Below are 16,063 nucleotides of genomic sequence, written 5' to 3' on the forward strand. Positions count from 1 at the left end.
ATTTAAACATAATCTGCATCTGCCGAGTTATATTTGTGGTTTGGTGAAGCGGGCCTTGTGTTATTGGTGGTGGGTGGAGGGGCTGTAACTCAATCTTCTTACAAACATGTTTTGGACATGCTTGAAGTACATTTTATATTTTTGAAATGCTGTTTATTGGTGAAATTTATCCCCCTTTTTCATTTTTAATGCAACAGTGTTCAATAAGCATTGCAGAACAAAGCATTTATCACAGGCTTTATCATGTACACAATGAAAAAAATAACAAATTACATTATCAGTAAAATAAAGAGGAACTCAGCTTATTTAGCCTCTGTATAAAAAGAAAATATTTTTATAAAATGCTACTGTGATCAACTTTGCTACTTTTACAACTTTTGCCCATTTGAAACCTTAGTATAGTGGTCATAGCCAGAGAACTTTGAGGATTGGTAATGCCATTATTTGAGGTGATGTATTCAGCAATATAAAAACACCATAAACTCAACCAAAATTATTCTAAAGTAACAGTCAAAGTGACACATTTCAAATCCATTTCAGTAGTTAAAAATTGCTTCATGAGTGACTTCATTCCAGTGCGTCATAGTACCTAAAGAGGTGGCTAAAAGCTTTATTTTTTCACACATATGCACACAACTAGGAGATATAATTATTGCTGAAACATTTCTGACAGTACATAATACTTTATCACATCTTGAGTCATGATAGGAAAGATTTGGTAGGAGAATAGTCTTGCATAAATTAGAGTCCTGAGAGTTGGGGTAGAACATAAATGTTTAAAGGTTGTATGCCTGCCGGATGTTGAGCGTGTCTTTCATCATCAGATCTCGGAGTCTCCACAATGCGTCTGCCATTGTAGTGTGAGCACCCTTGCTTTTCAGCCAGTGAGTAGGGAGACGGCTCTCCTGCTCTCTGGTGAGCCGACAGTCTTTTCTTTGTGCTGAAGGAATGATAATCAGAAAGAATCATTCAAAGATGCTTTGCCTATAACATCACAGAAGTCATTTACAAAAGACTTAGAGAATTTAAGTCTAACAGTCGAAGAAAATGATAATTTAAATGACCTAATTATGAATGGTTTAGGTGCAAGACACCAACATTATATGAGGAAAAATACTACAAAAGTGTGGCATAGGGAAAAGTGGAAAAAAATTAAACCATTCATAAATAAGAATTTCTTTAACAATGACAATTCTTTAGCAAGGCACAATATATAATTTCCATTTTACCTTAAAGGATAATTCCGGTATTTAACACCTTGAGTCTATATTGTAGTTTGTTTTGTATGAACAAGAGTGGTGGACAACATTTTTTTTGACAATGGTTCCTCTCTCGAGTTTTTTACTATAAAAGAATTGGCCATGGACCCATTTAACATTGGAGTCAATGGGCATGTCCGAAAATGTCATTAAAACAACCTTTAACATTAGTTTTCAAAACTGTGCAACTCACCGAGTGATTAGTGATGTTAGTTGATGTTCCAGAAACAAAAAGTGTTGCGAAATACAGTTTCTGTCGTGTTTTATTCGTGCTCATTAATATAAATGCGCTACGGGAAACGGAAAGGGGGCTGTTTACATTTGGTCGATGTAGTCTTTTTGCTCACTTCCGTTTCTCATAAGGCTAGCGAGCAGAGCAACTGTGCTCCGGGAGAGTAAGCGAAATAAACAAACAAAACCTTCATTAATTGTGCAATATGAAGTTGAACTCGACTGTGACCGTGAGTGTCCCGCGAGACAAACATCGGTTATCGCCATCAAGTGGTCGGGAGTGTGCTAACGCTTCAGATTCAAATATTGAGCGGAAGTTACGCGGTTGTGAAGTGTCTGAAAAAATAGTTCCACTATAGCAAAATAAACGGATTGGAATCATATATTGTGACGATATATTGTTTATAATCATCAACGAACACCACTAACCACTCGGTGAGTTTAACAGTTTTGTAAACGAACATTATTGGCTGTTTTAATGACATTTTCGGACATGCCCATTGACTCCAATGTTAAATGGGTCCATGGCCAATTCTATTATAGTCAAAAACTCGAGAGAGGAACCATTGTCAAAAAAATGTTGTCCACCACTCTTGTCCATCCAAAACAAACTACAATATAGACTCAAGGTGTTAAATACCGAAATTATCCTTTAATATATAATGCCCAAAAATTCAGTAAAACAATAAAAATGCTTTAAAAAAATAACTTTCAAATGTAATTTATTCCTGTGATGGCAAAGCTGTATTTTCAGCATCATTACTCATCTTCAGTGTAACATGATCCTTCAGAAATCATTATAATATCCTGATTTGCTACTCAAGAAATGCTTATTATCAAAGCTGAAAACATGTTTGATATTTTCGTGTAAACTTTTTCAGGATTCTAGTTCAAAAGAACAGCATTTATTTGAAATAGGAATCCTTTGTAACATTATGAATGTTTATTATAATGCAATTACAATTATAATACATTTAATGCATCTTGGCTGAATAAAACTATTATTCTTTAAAAAAATAAAACAACTCTCGAATTTCTACACAGATGATTTTTACCTTTAAGGCTCTTGTCCCACTTGCTAATGGTGGAGGAGTCACCACTGAGGCCCTCGATGTACTTCAGATAAGCCTCTGAATGCAGAAGACGCTGGGCTTTTGGAGGTGGGGCGACAAACATAGGTGGATGCTGGCCTGGTTGACCTTGACCTGGATATGGTGGTGGAGCTTGTTGCCCTGGCCCATATGCACCCATCTGAAAGGACAAAGAGAAAAGTAAAGACAAGTCCTTTCCAGACGGGACTAGTTTTCCAGGAGGTCGTTAATTATAATAAATGAAAATCATATCAACAAAAATTTAATTAAAAGACGCACAGAGAAAGAACACACACTTCTGTAATAAACATGGAGATGTTAGTCCCGCTGGAATCGGTAAATGAAATCACAGACGTTGAGTGATAACTTGTAACTCAATAAATAACTTCTAACTCAATAAATAAATTGTAACTTAAACGTTGTTTAGAAAACTAGTCCCGTCTGAATATGGCTGAAGATTGCGAACTGCATCTGCTTTAGTGTCACTAGTGAAAGCTACATGAATATGTTCTTTACCTGCATGCCATAATGGTTTCCAGGACCAGGACTTCCAGCCATACCGTTCATTCCTGGGCCCATCACTCCTGAGAAGGAAACAGTCAGAAATTTACATTTACATTTATTCATTTAGCAGACCCTTTTATCCAAAGCGACTAACAAATGAGAAACAATAGAAGCAATTAAACTAGCAGTAGGACAACAGTATGTAAGTGCTATGACCCTTCACAGTACAATCCAACGCAATATAGAAATGCTGTATGACTGCACGTAACTTTACATTTTAACATCGATGAATAAGGTTGCACTAAAAATGTGTCAAATAATGTGCACTGATTGAATTAATTATATTATAAATTATATAATACATTAATATTGTTTTTATTAGTTACATTTTCCCCAAACAAATGGTGTTTCTAAAAAACAAAGATTCAGAGAGAAATGGAGGTGACAAATCTTGTGTAAAGAAAAAGTGAGACATTGAGGAAAAAAACATTAGCATGATAATGGTGGTGTGTGAATATTCCCACCCTATGAATTGGATATATAGGGTAACTAAAATTCGATCATGCAGAAATACAGATATTATCTAGTTATACAAAGCATTTCTTCATTCACTGGAACAATGTATAAAAATGGGCTCCATTTCAAAACAAATAAGTTGCCTTGCTGTCTAGGCAGCTCACTAGTTTTTGGAATAAAGCCATGAGTTCAAACCAAGATAAACCCAGATTTCCTATTTTTCAATTTGGATTGGAGTTGGTCAGAAGATCTTCAGGTGGGATTTCTGACTAATCGGGGTGCTTCTTACCCGGATGGGGCATACCAGGGTACCCGGCCATGCCTGGTAGAAGGAAGTGCTGGGAAGGCAGCTGGGGCACCCCCATGGGATGAGGTGGTGTGCCCATGCCCATCATGCCGTCAGAAGGACCTTGCATAGACATGTAGGGCGGGCCATAATTTCCCATCATGCCTTGGGTGAGGAGATAGCACAAAAAAAAAAATCCATGCATTGATGACATGCAGCCGACTAAAAACTTCATGCAACTACAAAATAAGTAACATCAATGTCAAAGAAAGAGTTTTACAAGTGTGAATATTTAACCCCCGGTTTCACAGACAAGGCTTATAGTCTCAGACTAAAATGCATGTTTGGGCCGTTTTAACTGAAAGCAACTTGCTCTGACAGATCTTAAAATATGTCAGTGTTTTGTCAAATATGTCATATGTCAGTGTCTCAAGATACACACCAGTAATGTTTTTCTAAGGCATGTTTATAAAAGCTACTTAAATATCCTAATTGAACTAAGGCATAATCCTGGCTTAATCTAAGCCCTGTTTGTGAAACCAGGCCTAAATGTGGTTAATTCAGACTTGTAAAAAAAAGAGCTCTACATGTTTACTGGTTAATAAAAGAAGGTTGTCATGCAAAAAGAGAAAAGAACGTGGCAATACTCAAAAACAAAAGACAAGACAAAAAAAAATGCACGTTTGCAACAAAAAACATTTAATAAAATGAACTGAATCAGAACTGATAGGGCACATCGCTGCTATGGAGTAGATAGTGACATGATTGATGAGTTGAGGTATTAGATGGTTCAAATGGACGGGAATTGTTGGAGGGTGCCCGCACGCTGCATCTGTCTCTTTCAGCAAGGGTGGGGGAGATTTGGCGTTACCTGGCACAGGTGGCATGGCCTGGTTTAGCATTCCCATAGCGCTTGGGGGAGGCACCACTCCCATCATCATTGTGCCGACTGGGGTACCTGCTCTTGGGGAAGCCTGCTGCTGCTGCTGCTGCTGCTGATGTTGCTGCTGAAGGACCCTCTCCCGTTCCTGCTGCTCTACCAGTTTAGCTGCCCGTTCTGGAAAAACATTGATAACTGAATTACAGATTCTTCGGTATGCATAATTGTTGTGCATAAGATAAACAGTTGCCATATACACATAATCAGCAAAGCATTATGCATGGTTTAGCATAGAAGAAAACAAAAACACCCCAATTTACCATAGCTAGCTACTCGTTCATTTTTTTGGTGAAATATTTAATATCCAACTCCTGGCTATTTTTAAGAAAGAAAAATAATCGTATCATTTAAAATCTGAAAAATAAATGTCAGACATGGACACAATCAAAAATCAAATGCATCTCTTATATTGCGACATAATTGGTTGCATTCATTGCAATGTCTTGTAAAAATTGCTTTGAGTATGACTGGATATTTATCTTAATAGAAATTACTAACTATGATAACAACGGACTAGTGCAACCTCTCAAAAAGTGTTGAGAATGTACCTTCATATTCCACCTTCTTAGTAGCTTCCAGGTTCCTCCATTCTGTGCCCACCAGTCGGCTCAGCTCTCCAAAGGAGAAATCAGGGTGACGAGCCTTTATAATAGACCTAACTTCACTGCTAAACAAGATGTAGCCACTCATGTTGATCTTGCGCTTGGCTCCTTCCTTTTTGGACATACCCTTTATCTTTGGCGTGGACTGTGCATAGTAAACAGAAAGAAAATTACACCTACTGTTAAAAATATGAAATATGGCGGATAAAAGTTGAGCCTGATTAGCTTAAAATTAGACAGTTCAAGAATTTGAATTAGGGATAAGTCTCAAGAAATAACTACCAGGAAAAAACAGACAGCAATCACAATATCTACAATATAAAGAGCATCGATTCATGTTTAATTATTTTCATATTTAACTTGGTTAAGGCAATTTTGTAAAAACATTTATATGATGAATCCATAATCAGGAAATGGTTAATATCGTCAAACTGCACAGTGTGTGCAAAGGTTGATTTCTAGGCAGTATGAAGTACGGTACCTGTGGTGGTGTATAAGGCATATCCATGTCACTTGTTGCGGATGCCTGACTGGGTGGCATTGAGGGCGTCACTGCTGCTTCATCATCATCTTCATCCAGGTCGTCCATATCTTCATCCAGATCCTCCATGTCTGCAAACTTAGCTTCTAGCTCCTCAATCTTCTTATCCAGCAGGGGAGATGGCACCTTCTGAGGCACGATGGGTTTCCTGAAAATGTATTTAAAGCAACAGTTAGTAAATAAACCCAATCAATGATTTTTTCTAACAGCAATAAGACCTATTTAAGAACTCTTAAATAACCTATTCACATTCTATAAACACACTCTGGCTGTGTGATACTTCCCACTGAAACAAAGGTAGGAAAGTAAAATGCACCTAAAGTAGAAGATCTCATCATCAACCACTTTGGCTGAGATGGAGAAACGTTTAAGTGCTTTAAACTTCTTCATCTGCTTTTCACTCTCAATGTAGCGACTCTCAAACAGGAGCACGTCTTCCTCTGGACACTCAGTTGGCCTGCAGGACAGGAAGTCCTTAAAAGAAGAGACCATACATTTCCCTGTGAAAAAAAGACAAAGATTAGAAACTTGGTCTATAGTAAGAGACTTTTCTGAGAAAAGGCAGGGAACAGAGGAATTCAAATTAAAATGTTCAAGCACTTAATCACCAGTATACATCCTATTTGTAAGCAAGCACAGTCATATAAGGGTCAACATGATAGATTTGCTCCTGGAACTGCTATCATTTATTCCACTTGGGTGTTTTTTGTTCTTTTCTCGAGCCAAGCTACCCCGTACTGCTTCAATTATGAATTCAGGGTTTTGAGGTGGCTAGTCTTACACCATAAAATCACAGCAGACATCCACAAGAAGTAGGTCTTAATTGTATTTTTAGTGTCTTTGTGAAATATAAAGTCTCTCAGTATTATAATGATTCCCGAGGTGACCAGCATGTGACAAGAATGGTTGGCAAAATGTCTTTATCACAGCTTGAACACCCACAGTTTCATGGGCTATGGGTTGTGGATGGACAACAATCTGATATATATATATAAAACTAAGATTTCATTACAATTACAATAAATGAATTGACTTGGTGCCCATACCCAAGATGCAGGTCATAGGACAGGACTCCTCCAGATTGCTGAGGAACACCTCACGTTTGTAGAACATCTTTGTTGGCTCATGTTCTGTTTCCTCAGGGTGGATGAAGATGGGTCCAAAGAAGAATGCTGCTCCATCCCGCAGCCACATCTTTTCGATCCTGTCCATGTCAACCATAACAACTCAGACTATTGCTGTACACTTAAATTATTGCCAAAGCTTTCTGGTTAATGAGAACTTTGGGTAAAATAAGCATGATTTGCCCACCTGCCAACTCGTGCTCGCACCAGTCCATGGGAACGTATGTAGACACAGTCGCCCACTTTAAGCCACAGGTCATTGTAGTGGAGCTGTTCAAAGTACTGACAACCCGGCTCCCCATTGGCCACTTCAACTGGAACATCTTCTCGCTCCTGTGGAGAGCAAGTTGAAGAAAATGTTACATGCTAAATCAATTTAAATAAGAATTAAATAAGAACTGTACTCAAAATCAAGCATTCATACCTTCTCGATGAAGCCACCACTCTCTCCATCAGGAAGAGCAGCCACTTTGTCTTTTGCACTGACAAACATGGACGCAACTCTGACTACAGGTAAAGGAACCTCCCGAGAGACTAGTTTGACAGAGTTTGACGACATTGACCAGATCTTGATCTTCTTAAAGGTTTTGGTCCTGGCAGTGTAGCGGGATTCACAGACATAGACATCTTCAGGTTTAAAGCCTTCTGGTTGCAACTTGAAATAGTCCTAAAAAATAAATAAATCCCACATTCAAGAGACTTAAACGCACAATACTTTTTAAGAGTCTGTGAGCCTATTATGGCTCATGGCTGTATTTTGTGAACCTCTTGGTCATATAGGCCTGGTTTCAAAGACATGGTTTCTTAGATTAAGCCAGGATTTGGCCTTAGTTCAAATAGGACAAGTAACTTTTATATATACATGCCTTAGAAAAAAAAACATTACTGGTGTGTATCTTGAGACAAAACAATGGCACTGACATTTTAAGAAATATCAGCACAAGTTCAATCGATCTAAAACATATTTTGAATGTGGCTCGTTACTCACCTTTACAAATAACACAACGGATTTCCCCAAGATCTTGCTGAAAGGCACACGGCTGTAATAGTCGCTCTTAAATACCTCCTTTTCCAGGAACTTACGAGTGGCCAGATGAAAAGTTTCTCCTGGACGATAAAACCAACATCCATACATCCACTGCTCACCTGCAGAAAACAAACACATCCAAATGTTAATGCAAAAAAATGGATGATTTAAAACAACATATATAATTATGAGTTTGATAGCAAGTTTTGACATAAGTTCACAGCAAATGGAGGTGATACATCTGTAAAAAATAAAAGAAACTAAGAATTAACTAGGAGAAGCAATTAAAGAAAAAGTGAGGATGTGCACACCAGCTTCATCCTTCCAGAGTTTCTCAATGCAGACAATGTGGGGCTGCAAATTTGCTTCTGAAGGCTGAACATATACACAGTCTCCCACGCTGTAGGTGTTGTTCTCAAAACTGCAGTCCTGACTATATGAGCTTTGAGGACCTGACGGCCACTGGCTTCCTGCAGGACCCTCTACTTTGTCCTCTTCTGGAAGAGCTAAAAATCATAAAAGCAAAGTACACATTAGTACACTTCTATATTGGGGAGTCATTTTAGCAGCAAGACTTTAAAATGTATCCTGGGGTGTTACATGCATAACTTTTAAAATGCTAGAAGCAATTTTGGAAACCTTTTTTGTCTTCCTCCTGTTTCAGCCGGTCTTCCTCAGTTTCTTGGGGCAGTTTCTCTCGCTTCTCTTGATCTATGTCGGAATGCAGATGTTTGGATGTGTAGCTCAGTGCTGGGGTAAGCAAGAGTTCTCCATTCTTGCATAGCTCGTCACGGATCTTCACAAAGAAATAATGCAACTCCACAGAATCCTCAAAGATCTCAGAATCGGTCCTAATAACACACAATAGCTTTTATGAATTCTCAGATTACCTTTTCTAAAGGTCAATTCATGTTGACTACCATCAAACTTCACACTGTGAGACAAAAATGGAGCTTAAAGGAATTATTCATGAAAATTTTTCATGTACTCATTATCATGTCATTCCAAACACACATTTTTTTTTCATTTTTTTTTTTTTTCACCAAACACAAAGCTAGCTATCGCATGGCTTCAAAAACTTGGCACATAGCCAACAAGTCATATGGAGCCTTTTTTTGACACTTTGGTGTTTTTAGTCATTTTTAAAGCCTAACCCCATTCCCTATCAGTTTATAAAAAAGCAGCATGCTTCTATAATTCTACAGAAAGAAAGATATTCATACAATTTAAGACTGAGTGAATCAGGACAGAATCGTTTTTTTAATGACGACAAGAAAAGCTGATCTTCACACTCTTCACTGCTTACCTGTTGAGACGTCTTGCTTTCTCCAGTACCTCAAACACATGCTCCTGGAACACGTCCAGTCTCCTGTAGCGACCGCGATCCACATTATTACGAATAATCTCTAGATTGAGGGGTGGGTCCTCCGGGTTAGCGGGGTCAATGGCAGGAACTTCCGCCAAAGAGTCACTATAGCAGCGGCCCTCGTCATCCTGGTGCCCCATCATTGAAACGAAGAGGTTACGGATGAGCTCACGCACGAGAGAGGCAACTGACAAACCACCCAGACCACCTTCATCTCCATCCTCTTCATCCTCAATCCGTCGACGGGCTTCCAGAAAGGCTCGATGGAGCAGCAGAGCATCACGGTATATTAGAGATTCAGGCTCATTGTAGGTGCAGGCGTTGTTGAACATAAGGATGAAATCTTCTGCCAGCGAGTCGATGTCTTGGTAGCGCCCCTGTACCATGTAGCTTCGTATACGCTCCATGTCAATAGGGCGCTTAATGGCGGCATAATAGTCAGGCAGCTCAGAACGTGATGGCAGACGCAGGAAAACGGCGCTGAGACGCCGACCGCGATTGTCTGTGAAATTGCGCACAGCTTCGTAGAGATCAGAAAGCTTCTGCTGGAGTGGTGTTGTCTGTGTACGAGCCTTTTTAGGGGAGGCTGCAACTCCACTACGGCCTAAAAAAAGAGAGGCATTTGTTAAATCTAAAATTTGTCTCTCTATTAGTGTATTTGCATTAAAGTGTATTTTTGCCAAAAAAAACATACGAAGCTTGAGTTTGGGAGAGCCAACATCATCTTCCTCCGGGGGAGGGCCAAGCTCTTTCTGTTTATCCTTAACAATCTTCTCCAAGACATTTGCATCATTATAAACCTGTAGGTAAAAAAAAAAAGTAATGACAAACAAAAACTTCAAATTATTAGGTCTATTAGATTTTAGGACTATATTTGGGTTTAAACCCGCATGAGTTAATGACACAATATTATTTTTTGGAGTTATTATTCAATAACTCTTCCTTTAACACCTCCGTAAGTCTCATTCTTATCACAGACGTACTTGCAAAAGATAAGAATGAGCCCTTAATGTTGTTATGACATACAAAAGTTTGAAGTAGTTTTAGAAAGAAGTAAAAAAGAAGGTACAGCTCATCAAGGCTGCATTTATTTGATCAAAAATACAGTAAAAGCAGTAAAATTGTTAAAATATAATTTATACCTGTTATGGCAAAGCTGAATCTTTAGCTACATTACTATAGTCTTCAGGGTCACATGATCCTTCAGAAATCATTCCAATATGCTGATTTGGTGCTTAAACATTTATTATCATCATTGTTAAAAACGGTTGTGCTGCTGAATATTTTTGTGAAAACTGTGATATACTTTGTTCAGATTTCTCTCTGAAAGTTCAAAAGAACAGCACTTATTTAAAATACGTTTTTGGTAAGATTAAAAATGTCTTTACTGTCACTTTTGATCAATTTAATGCATTCTTGTTGTATAAAAAAGTATTAATTTCTTTCATGAAAAAAAATCTTATGGACCCCAAACTTTTGATCGGTTGTGTAGTTTAACTTTGCAGTTGATTTAATAAAGTTGAAAAGCATTCAGTTTGAGTAGTCATAATGCCCACCTGAGATCCCTCCTCATTATAGTGGCGGGCATTGCGAAACATAAGCTTCATGTCATCCATAAGTGCATCCTGATTGTTATAACGCTCAGTGCGGATATTGTTCTCGATGGTACGCAGGTCCATTGGATCTTGGATGATCTGGTAGTAGTCTGGGTAGTCCTTCTTAGAGGGCTTCACCATGAAGAGGTCACAGAGGCGCCGTCCAGTGCCTACCTCACGTGCTTCAGTCACTGCAGAATACAGATTCTTCAATCGGTTTTTCTTGGTGTTCTTCTTGTGACTGTTAGGATAAGATTATGGCAGCAAAAAGAAAAGATTGTCAAAAAGATTTTTCATTACTGATTGCAAGTCATATCGATGAAAATAATGCAAGTGATGTCAACAAAAAAAAACAATTCACCTTTTCCTTTTGCCACTTCCTACGTCAGAATTTGCAGTAGAGACATCTCCTTCATCATCCTCTCGATGCTCTCTTTTCTTTTGCTAGAACACAAATTCAAACCAAAGAATGAACCGTCATTTTATCATTCCTCAGGTAGCTCATTAGGCTATGGAACAGAACTGTATGTATATCAAAGCAGACTGACCTGAATTATTTGCTGTAACCTCTGAGCACGTTTATGTATGGTGGAGTTGGGCATGTTGTAGCGTTTAGCATTCTCAAGCATGAGTATAAGGTCAGCCTCAATCTGCTCGACTCCATCATAATCACCATTCTTCATTTTATCCCTTTAAAAAAAGTAAAACATGGAAAGAGTGTGTAAAGCAAACCTCTTTGAGATTAAAATAATCAGATATTCATGCGTGTTATCCACACCTGATCTGTTGTAAGGAGATGGGGTTTTTGATCTGATGGTAGTAGTCTGGGTATTCCCTTCTCACTGGCAGCTGGAGGAACGGTTCAGCGAGAAGCTTCCCCTGAACGCTTCGTGCTCCTCGCACTGACTGGTACAACTGGAGGATTGGGTCACCTGCACTCAGACCACAATCAGCTTCCGTTTCTCCAGTGTCAAAACGCACAGTGCCTGAGACAGAGTAAAAGGAAGGTACTTCAAAGAACAATCATTCAAAAGCGGACCATGCCAATATATTTTTGCATAAGTAGAGTTGGCACTTGGCAGGCTCTCTAAAAGAGATTGCTATAGAGTAATCTTAGAAAATGGATGTCAAAGGGGAACTATGGATGTAACCTGTGAGAATGGAGTCTTCATCACTTTCAGATCCAGCCTGAAGAGCCATAGTGATGGCAGACAGGCGGTCACCCTGAGCAGACCTCCGGTTTCTAGCACAACACAACACAAAACGTGTTACAGACTAAAACATGCCTCTTCAAAACAACAAGCTTACGAAAACAGGACATACCTGATACGGAGGCTGGATTTAGTGGGTTCAGCCTGTTCAATCTCTGTCTTTCTCTGGGAAAATACCTTCTTAATTGTGTTTGCATCCTTTAGAAAGATAAAAAAATGTGTTTGTTATATAAAAATCAGCTCAATGTTTGTGATGGATAGATAACAAGAGTACATAAGAACACAAACCTTGAAAACTTGTGACCCTGGCTCATTGTAGGTTTTGGCATTTTTCGTCAAAAGATCAACATCCTTGGCCATGGCACTGATGGATTTGTAATGTCCCCCCTACAACAGAACAAAACATTAGTATTATAAACATGCCAAGAGTTTATAATAATTATTAAACATAGAATTTACATCATATTATTATTTATTACATACAATTATGACGTATATATTCCATCAACAACCTCTGACAGTAATGCCATGGTTGGAATCATTATACCAGCTCCAAATGTGCACATTTCCATTGCTATTGTGAGATAGAATGCTTTCAAAGCCTCAAATACCTGTATCCTCTGAGCCACAGTGCGCAGATCTATTGGATCTTTTATTACAGCATAGTAGTCTGGATAATGCTGGAAAGGAAGGAATGTGCAGAAGAAGAAATTAATCAATGAAAGTAAACTACATTTAACACCAAAGTGGAACTTAAGTCAGTTAAGCGAGTGCACAAACTTGGGTCTCACCAATTTGGAGGGAAGTTTTTGGAAGAGCTCACTAACAAGCCTCCCTGAGGAATCAGTGCATGACACAATGGCCTCCAAAAGCTGCTCCAGTATGGCTTTAAGATAGCTTGGTGGTCTCTGTTGAGCAGACATACAGAGGGGAAAGAGATGATATCAGTCTGGATGTGAACAGAAATAAAAACTTCTAGACATCCACAAACAGGAAACATCTTCACCTCCTCCTCCATGGAAGCACTTGGGTTCTCCACATCATCCCCTTCCTCATCATCATCGGCCTCCTCTCCTTCCCCTCCCTGTAGCAGTTCATTCTTGGTGGACAGGAAGACATTCAAAAGCCTAGCGGCAGCTCTATACTCCGCACTGTCAGCCTGTTGTAAGAGACCCACAGGTATATTAGCATTTCAGAGTTGACGGTGGCTGTGATGCTGAAGAGTTTTGCTTGTGGAATGCATCCATGGCTAATCAGCAGTCTATAATACTGGACAGACTGCGGTGATTCATGTGTCAGAAACTTCAATATTAAATGCACTTGAATATGTAAATGCAAACTCACCTGATAGTAAGCTTTGGCATTATTAATAAGCAGGTGAAAGTCAGCTGAGAACTGCTCTACATCCTGGTATTCTTCTGCCCTGAGCTTCTGCTGTATCTTCATCATGTCTATGGGCTGACTCACCACTTCATAATAGTCAGGCTGATTCCTAAAATAAGAAAAATAGGAAGAGAGGTTAAGGCGCACGTTAGTGTCAATTGCATGCATTAAATCAGTATGATTTATTTCATCACATTGTAAAATTCATTTTTTAAAAGAATTAAACTAAACAAAGAAGTGTGATTACAATGCCAGCTTATATGGCTATGTTCATAGTGAGAGCCAGTTTAGTTGTTTAAAAAGATGTTTAAAATTATTTTTATTTTCTAAAAACCTTAAGAATTAATTTGGATTTACTTGGTTAAAAATCTTTTTAAAAGTACCAACACACAGAATAAAACAAGTTCCTTGAAGGGGTAACAATATTACAGTCCAGCAAAATATGTTTAATGGAAAGTGGATTCTGACAAGATGAACACTTTGGGGAATTTTCTCCCCAAAAGTACTAATATTGGGCCAGAGTTATTTTAGTATCAATGATATTGCTTTTATTAACATTTTTTAATTAGTTCTTATTTTTATATTTTTTGTTTTAAAATTAGTTCTTATTTTTTGTTTTAATTTTAAAGTTTTGGTAACTTTGTTATGTGGTTTTTGTCATTTTTGTTATTTCTTTTTAATAGGTCTAAGAAATGCTGCCTTGGCACCTAGCTGAAAATTTTTACGTCAGTAATGAAAATGTCTGTTCTGGTTTATGTTGACTATAATTACCCTGAATGGGATCAGATTCAGTTTTATGAATTTCCTCCAACTATAAAAAATGTAGGTGTGTCCAAACATTTGACTGGCAGAGTACGCTCAAAGGCAAGGAATATATGCATACCTCCTCTTTGGTGCACGAACAAAGAGCTCGCAGATCTGTCTGCCTAGGTCGTCTTTGTAATCCCTGACAGTGTTGTACAATTCATGGCACACAGCAATCTAAAGACGGGATACATTCAAAGTCACAAAAAAAGACAAGATGCATAAGTGTGGTTTAAACTGTGTCCCAAAGCAAGCAGCGTGAATACACTAAACCCCATGTACTCACTTGATCGACAGAAGGAGCAGTGGAAGCTCTCCTTCTCTTCCATCCACTGACAGGGGTGGATGAAGAGGCATCATCGAAGTCTCCTCCGCTGGCACTGCTGGAGGGAGAGGTGGCTCGTCTTCTCTTGGAGCCCATTTAAACAGTACCTGTTTATGACCCAAACATCCTTTTAGACACAGGCCTTCCACCACTTTTGACTAATGAATGTTCATTCCTGATGGAGATCTTCAAAAAAATCATTTTGTGGAGAAGATTTCCATGTATGTCAGGCAGTAGGCACCAATCGTTAGTATCTATCTATACATTTACATGGTTATACTTTTTAGTGAGCAAATGTCACCAGTAAGACCAAAAACGTCTTTTGAATGTGACAACTCTTTGCTCAAAGAGAATGGAAAATATGTTCATGATTTTTAAGATGGTATTATATGCCACTACATAACTAACATAATTAACTGTAAATTTGTACCTCACCGTGTATTACTTTGCAATACAAGATGTTGTTTACAATGTCTATACGAACTACCAGTCATAAACAAATTACAGTTCGTCTGCTAGAGGAAGGACAAAGAAAGGTTTGGGTATTAATTCATCACCCATATATGCATTCTTTCATACCAGCTTTGAAGTCAGTTATTATGCTTTGAACTACATGTACAGTGTTGTGTGGGATAGCATACTTAGCCGCGTGCTAATCTTCCGGTAAACAATCCCTAAACGCCAACAGCCAATCGACACTCCGTGTTTCAGTCAAACAAAAGAGCGGTCTCGAGGTGTCCTCTCGTACTCACTCACTTCTAAGCGCACTTCGGTTTCTTATATGAATCTAGCTAAAGTTAATGAATGTATTCGGGAACAAAAGGCTTTAGAAATGCACTGACCTACCCGTATTAAAATCGCTACTTTATTGGCGCAGTTAGGAATTATCCTTCAGTAGCAACAGAGTGGCAACTGTTAGCTAGCAAGTAGGACAGCTAACAAAGTCCCGCCTACTTCGTCATAAGAAACCGGAAGTGCTTTCAAGAAGCCCCTCCCCACTTCCGAAAATGTAGAATATTTTAAATATTGAATATTCTTTTCTACTCACTAAAAATGAAACAAACGGCATTACAGTTAAGATGAAAATGTTCAGCAAACGTTATTATTATTTCATCCAGAATGTATTATTTATTTATTTATTCCTTTTTTCACAACAAACTTAGCACAGTCAGTGCTTATCTACTTTAAAGACGACCAAGTTTGCAATGAATTAAGGATGAACAAAAATAGTTATGGAGCTGAATAAATACAAATATTT

The 16,063-nt window shown here is 38.4% G+C and overlaps 1 protein-coding gene across 5 annotated transcripts; it reads right to left on the reverse strand.

The window, feature by feature from the left end:
• Positions 1 to 243: 243 nt before the first annotated feature.
• Positions 244 to 15,792, reverse strand: pbrm1l (polybromo 1, like). Of its 5 annotated transcripts, none has more exons than XM_079629620.1 (30): positions 15,652 to 15,792; positions 14,767 to 14,912; positions 14,560 to 14,657; positions 13,638 to 13,785; positions 13,300 to 13,452; positions 13,085 to 13,201; positions 12,905 to 12,973; positions 12,582 to 12,680; positions 12,406 to 12,491; positions 12,234 to 12,325; positions 11,861 to 12,068; positions 11,631 to 11,772; positions 11,444 to 11,526; positions 11,044 to 11,323; positions 10,182 to 10,287; positions 9,428 to 10,091; positions 8,761 to 8,972; positions 8,433 to 8,627; positions 8,083 to 8,240; positions 7,519 to 7,761; positions 7,282 to 7,427; positions 7,017 to 7,174; positions 6,287 to 6,470; positions 5,911 to 6,118; positions 5,376 to 5,574; positions 4,846 to 4,944; positions 3,891 to 4,052; positions 3,098 to 3,165; positions 2,546 to 2,741; positions 244 to 940 (listed from the first exon to the last, which is right to left on the reverse strand). In XM_079629620.1, the coding sequence occupies exons 2-30, from the start codon at positions 14,899 to 14,901 to the stop codon at positions 777 to 779; spliced, it is 4,872 nt and encodes a 1,623-aa protein (XP_079485746.1). In that variant the 5' UTR covers positions 14,902 to 14,912; positions 15,652 to 15,792; the 3' UTR covers positions 244 to 776. The 5 variants fall into 5 exon arrangements, with proteins under 5 accessions (XP_079485746.1, XP_079485744.1, XP_079485745.1 ...); XM_079629618.1 differs by having other exon boundaries at positions 4,759 to 4,944; XM_079629619.1 differs by having other exon boundaries at positions 15,447 to 15,757.
• Positions 15,793 to 16,063: the final 271 nt, after the last annotated feature.

The sequence above is a fragment of the Phoxinus phoxinus genome (assembly GCF_949152265.1).
Source record: "Phoxinus phoxinus genome assembly, chromosome: 11".
NCBI lineage: Eukaryota > Metazoa > Chordata > Actinopteri > Cypriniformes > Leuciscidae > Phoxinus > Phoxinus phoxinus.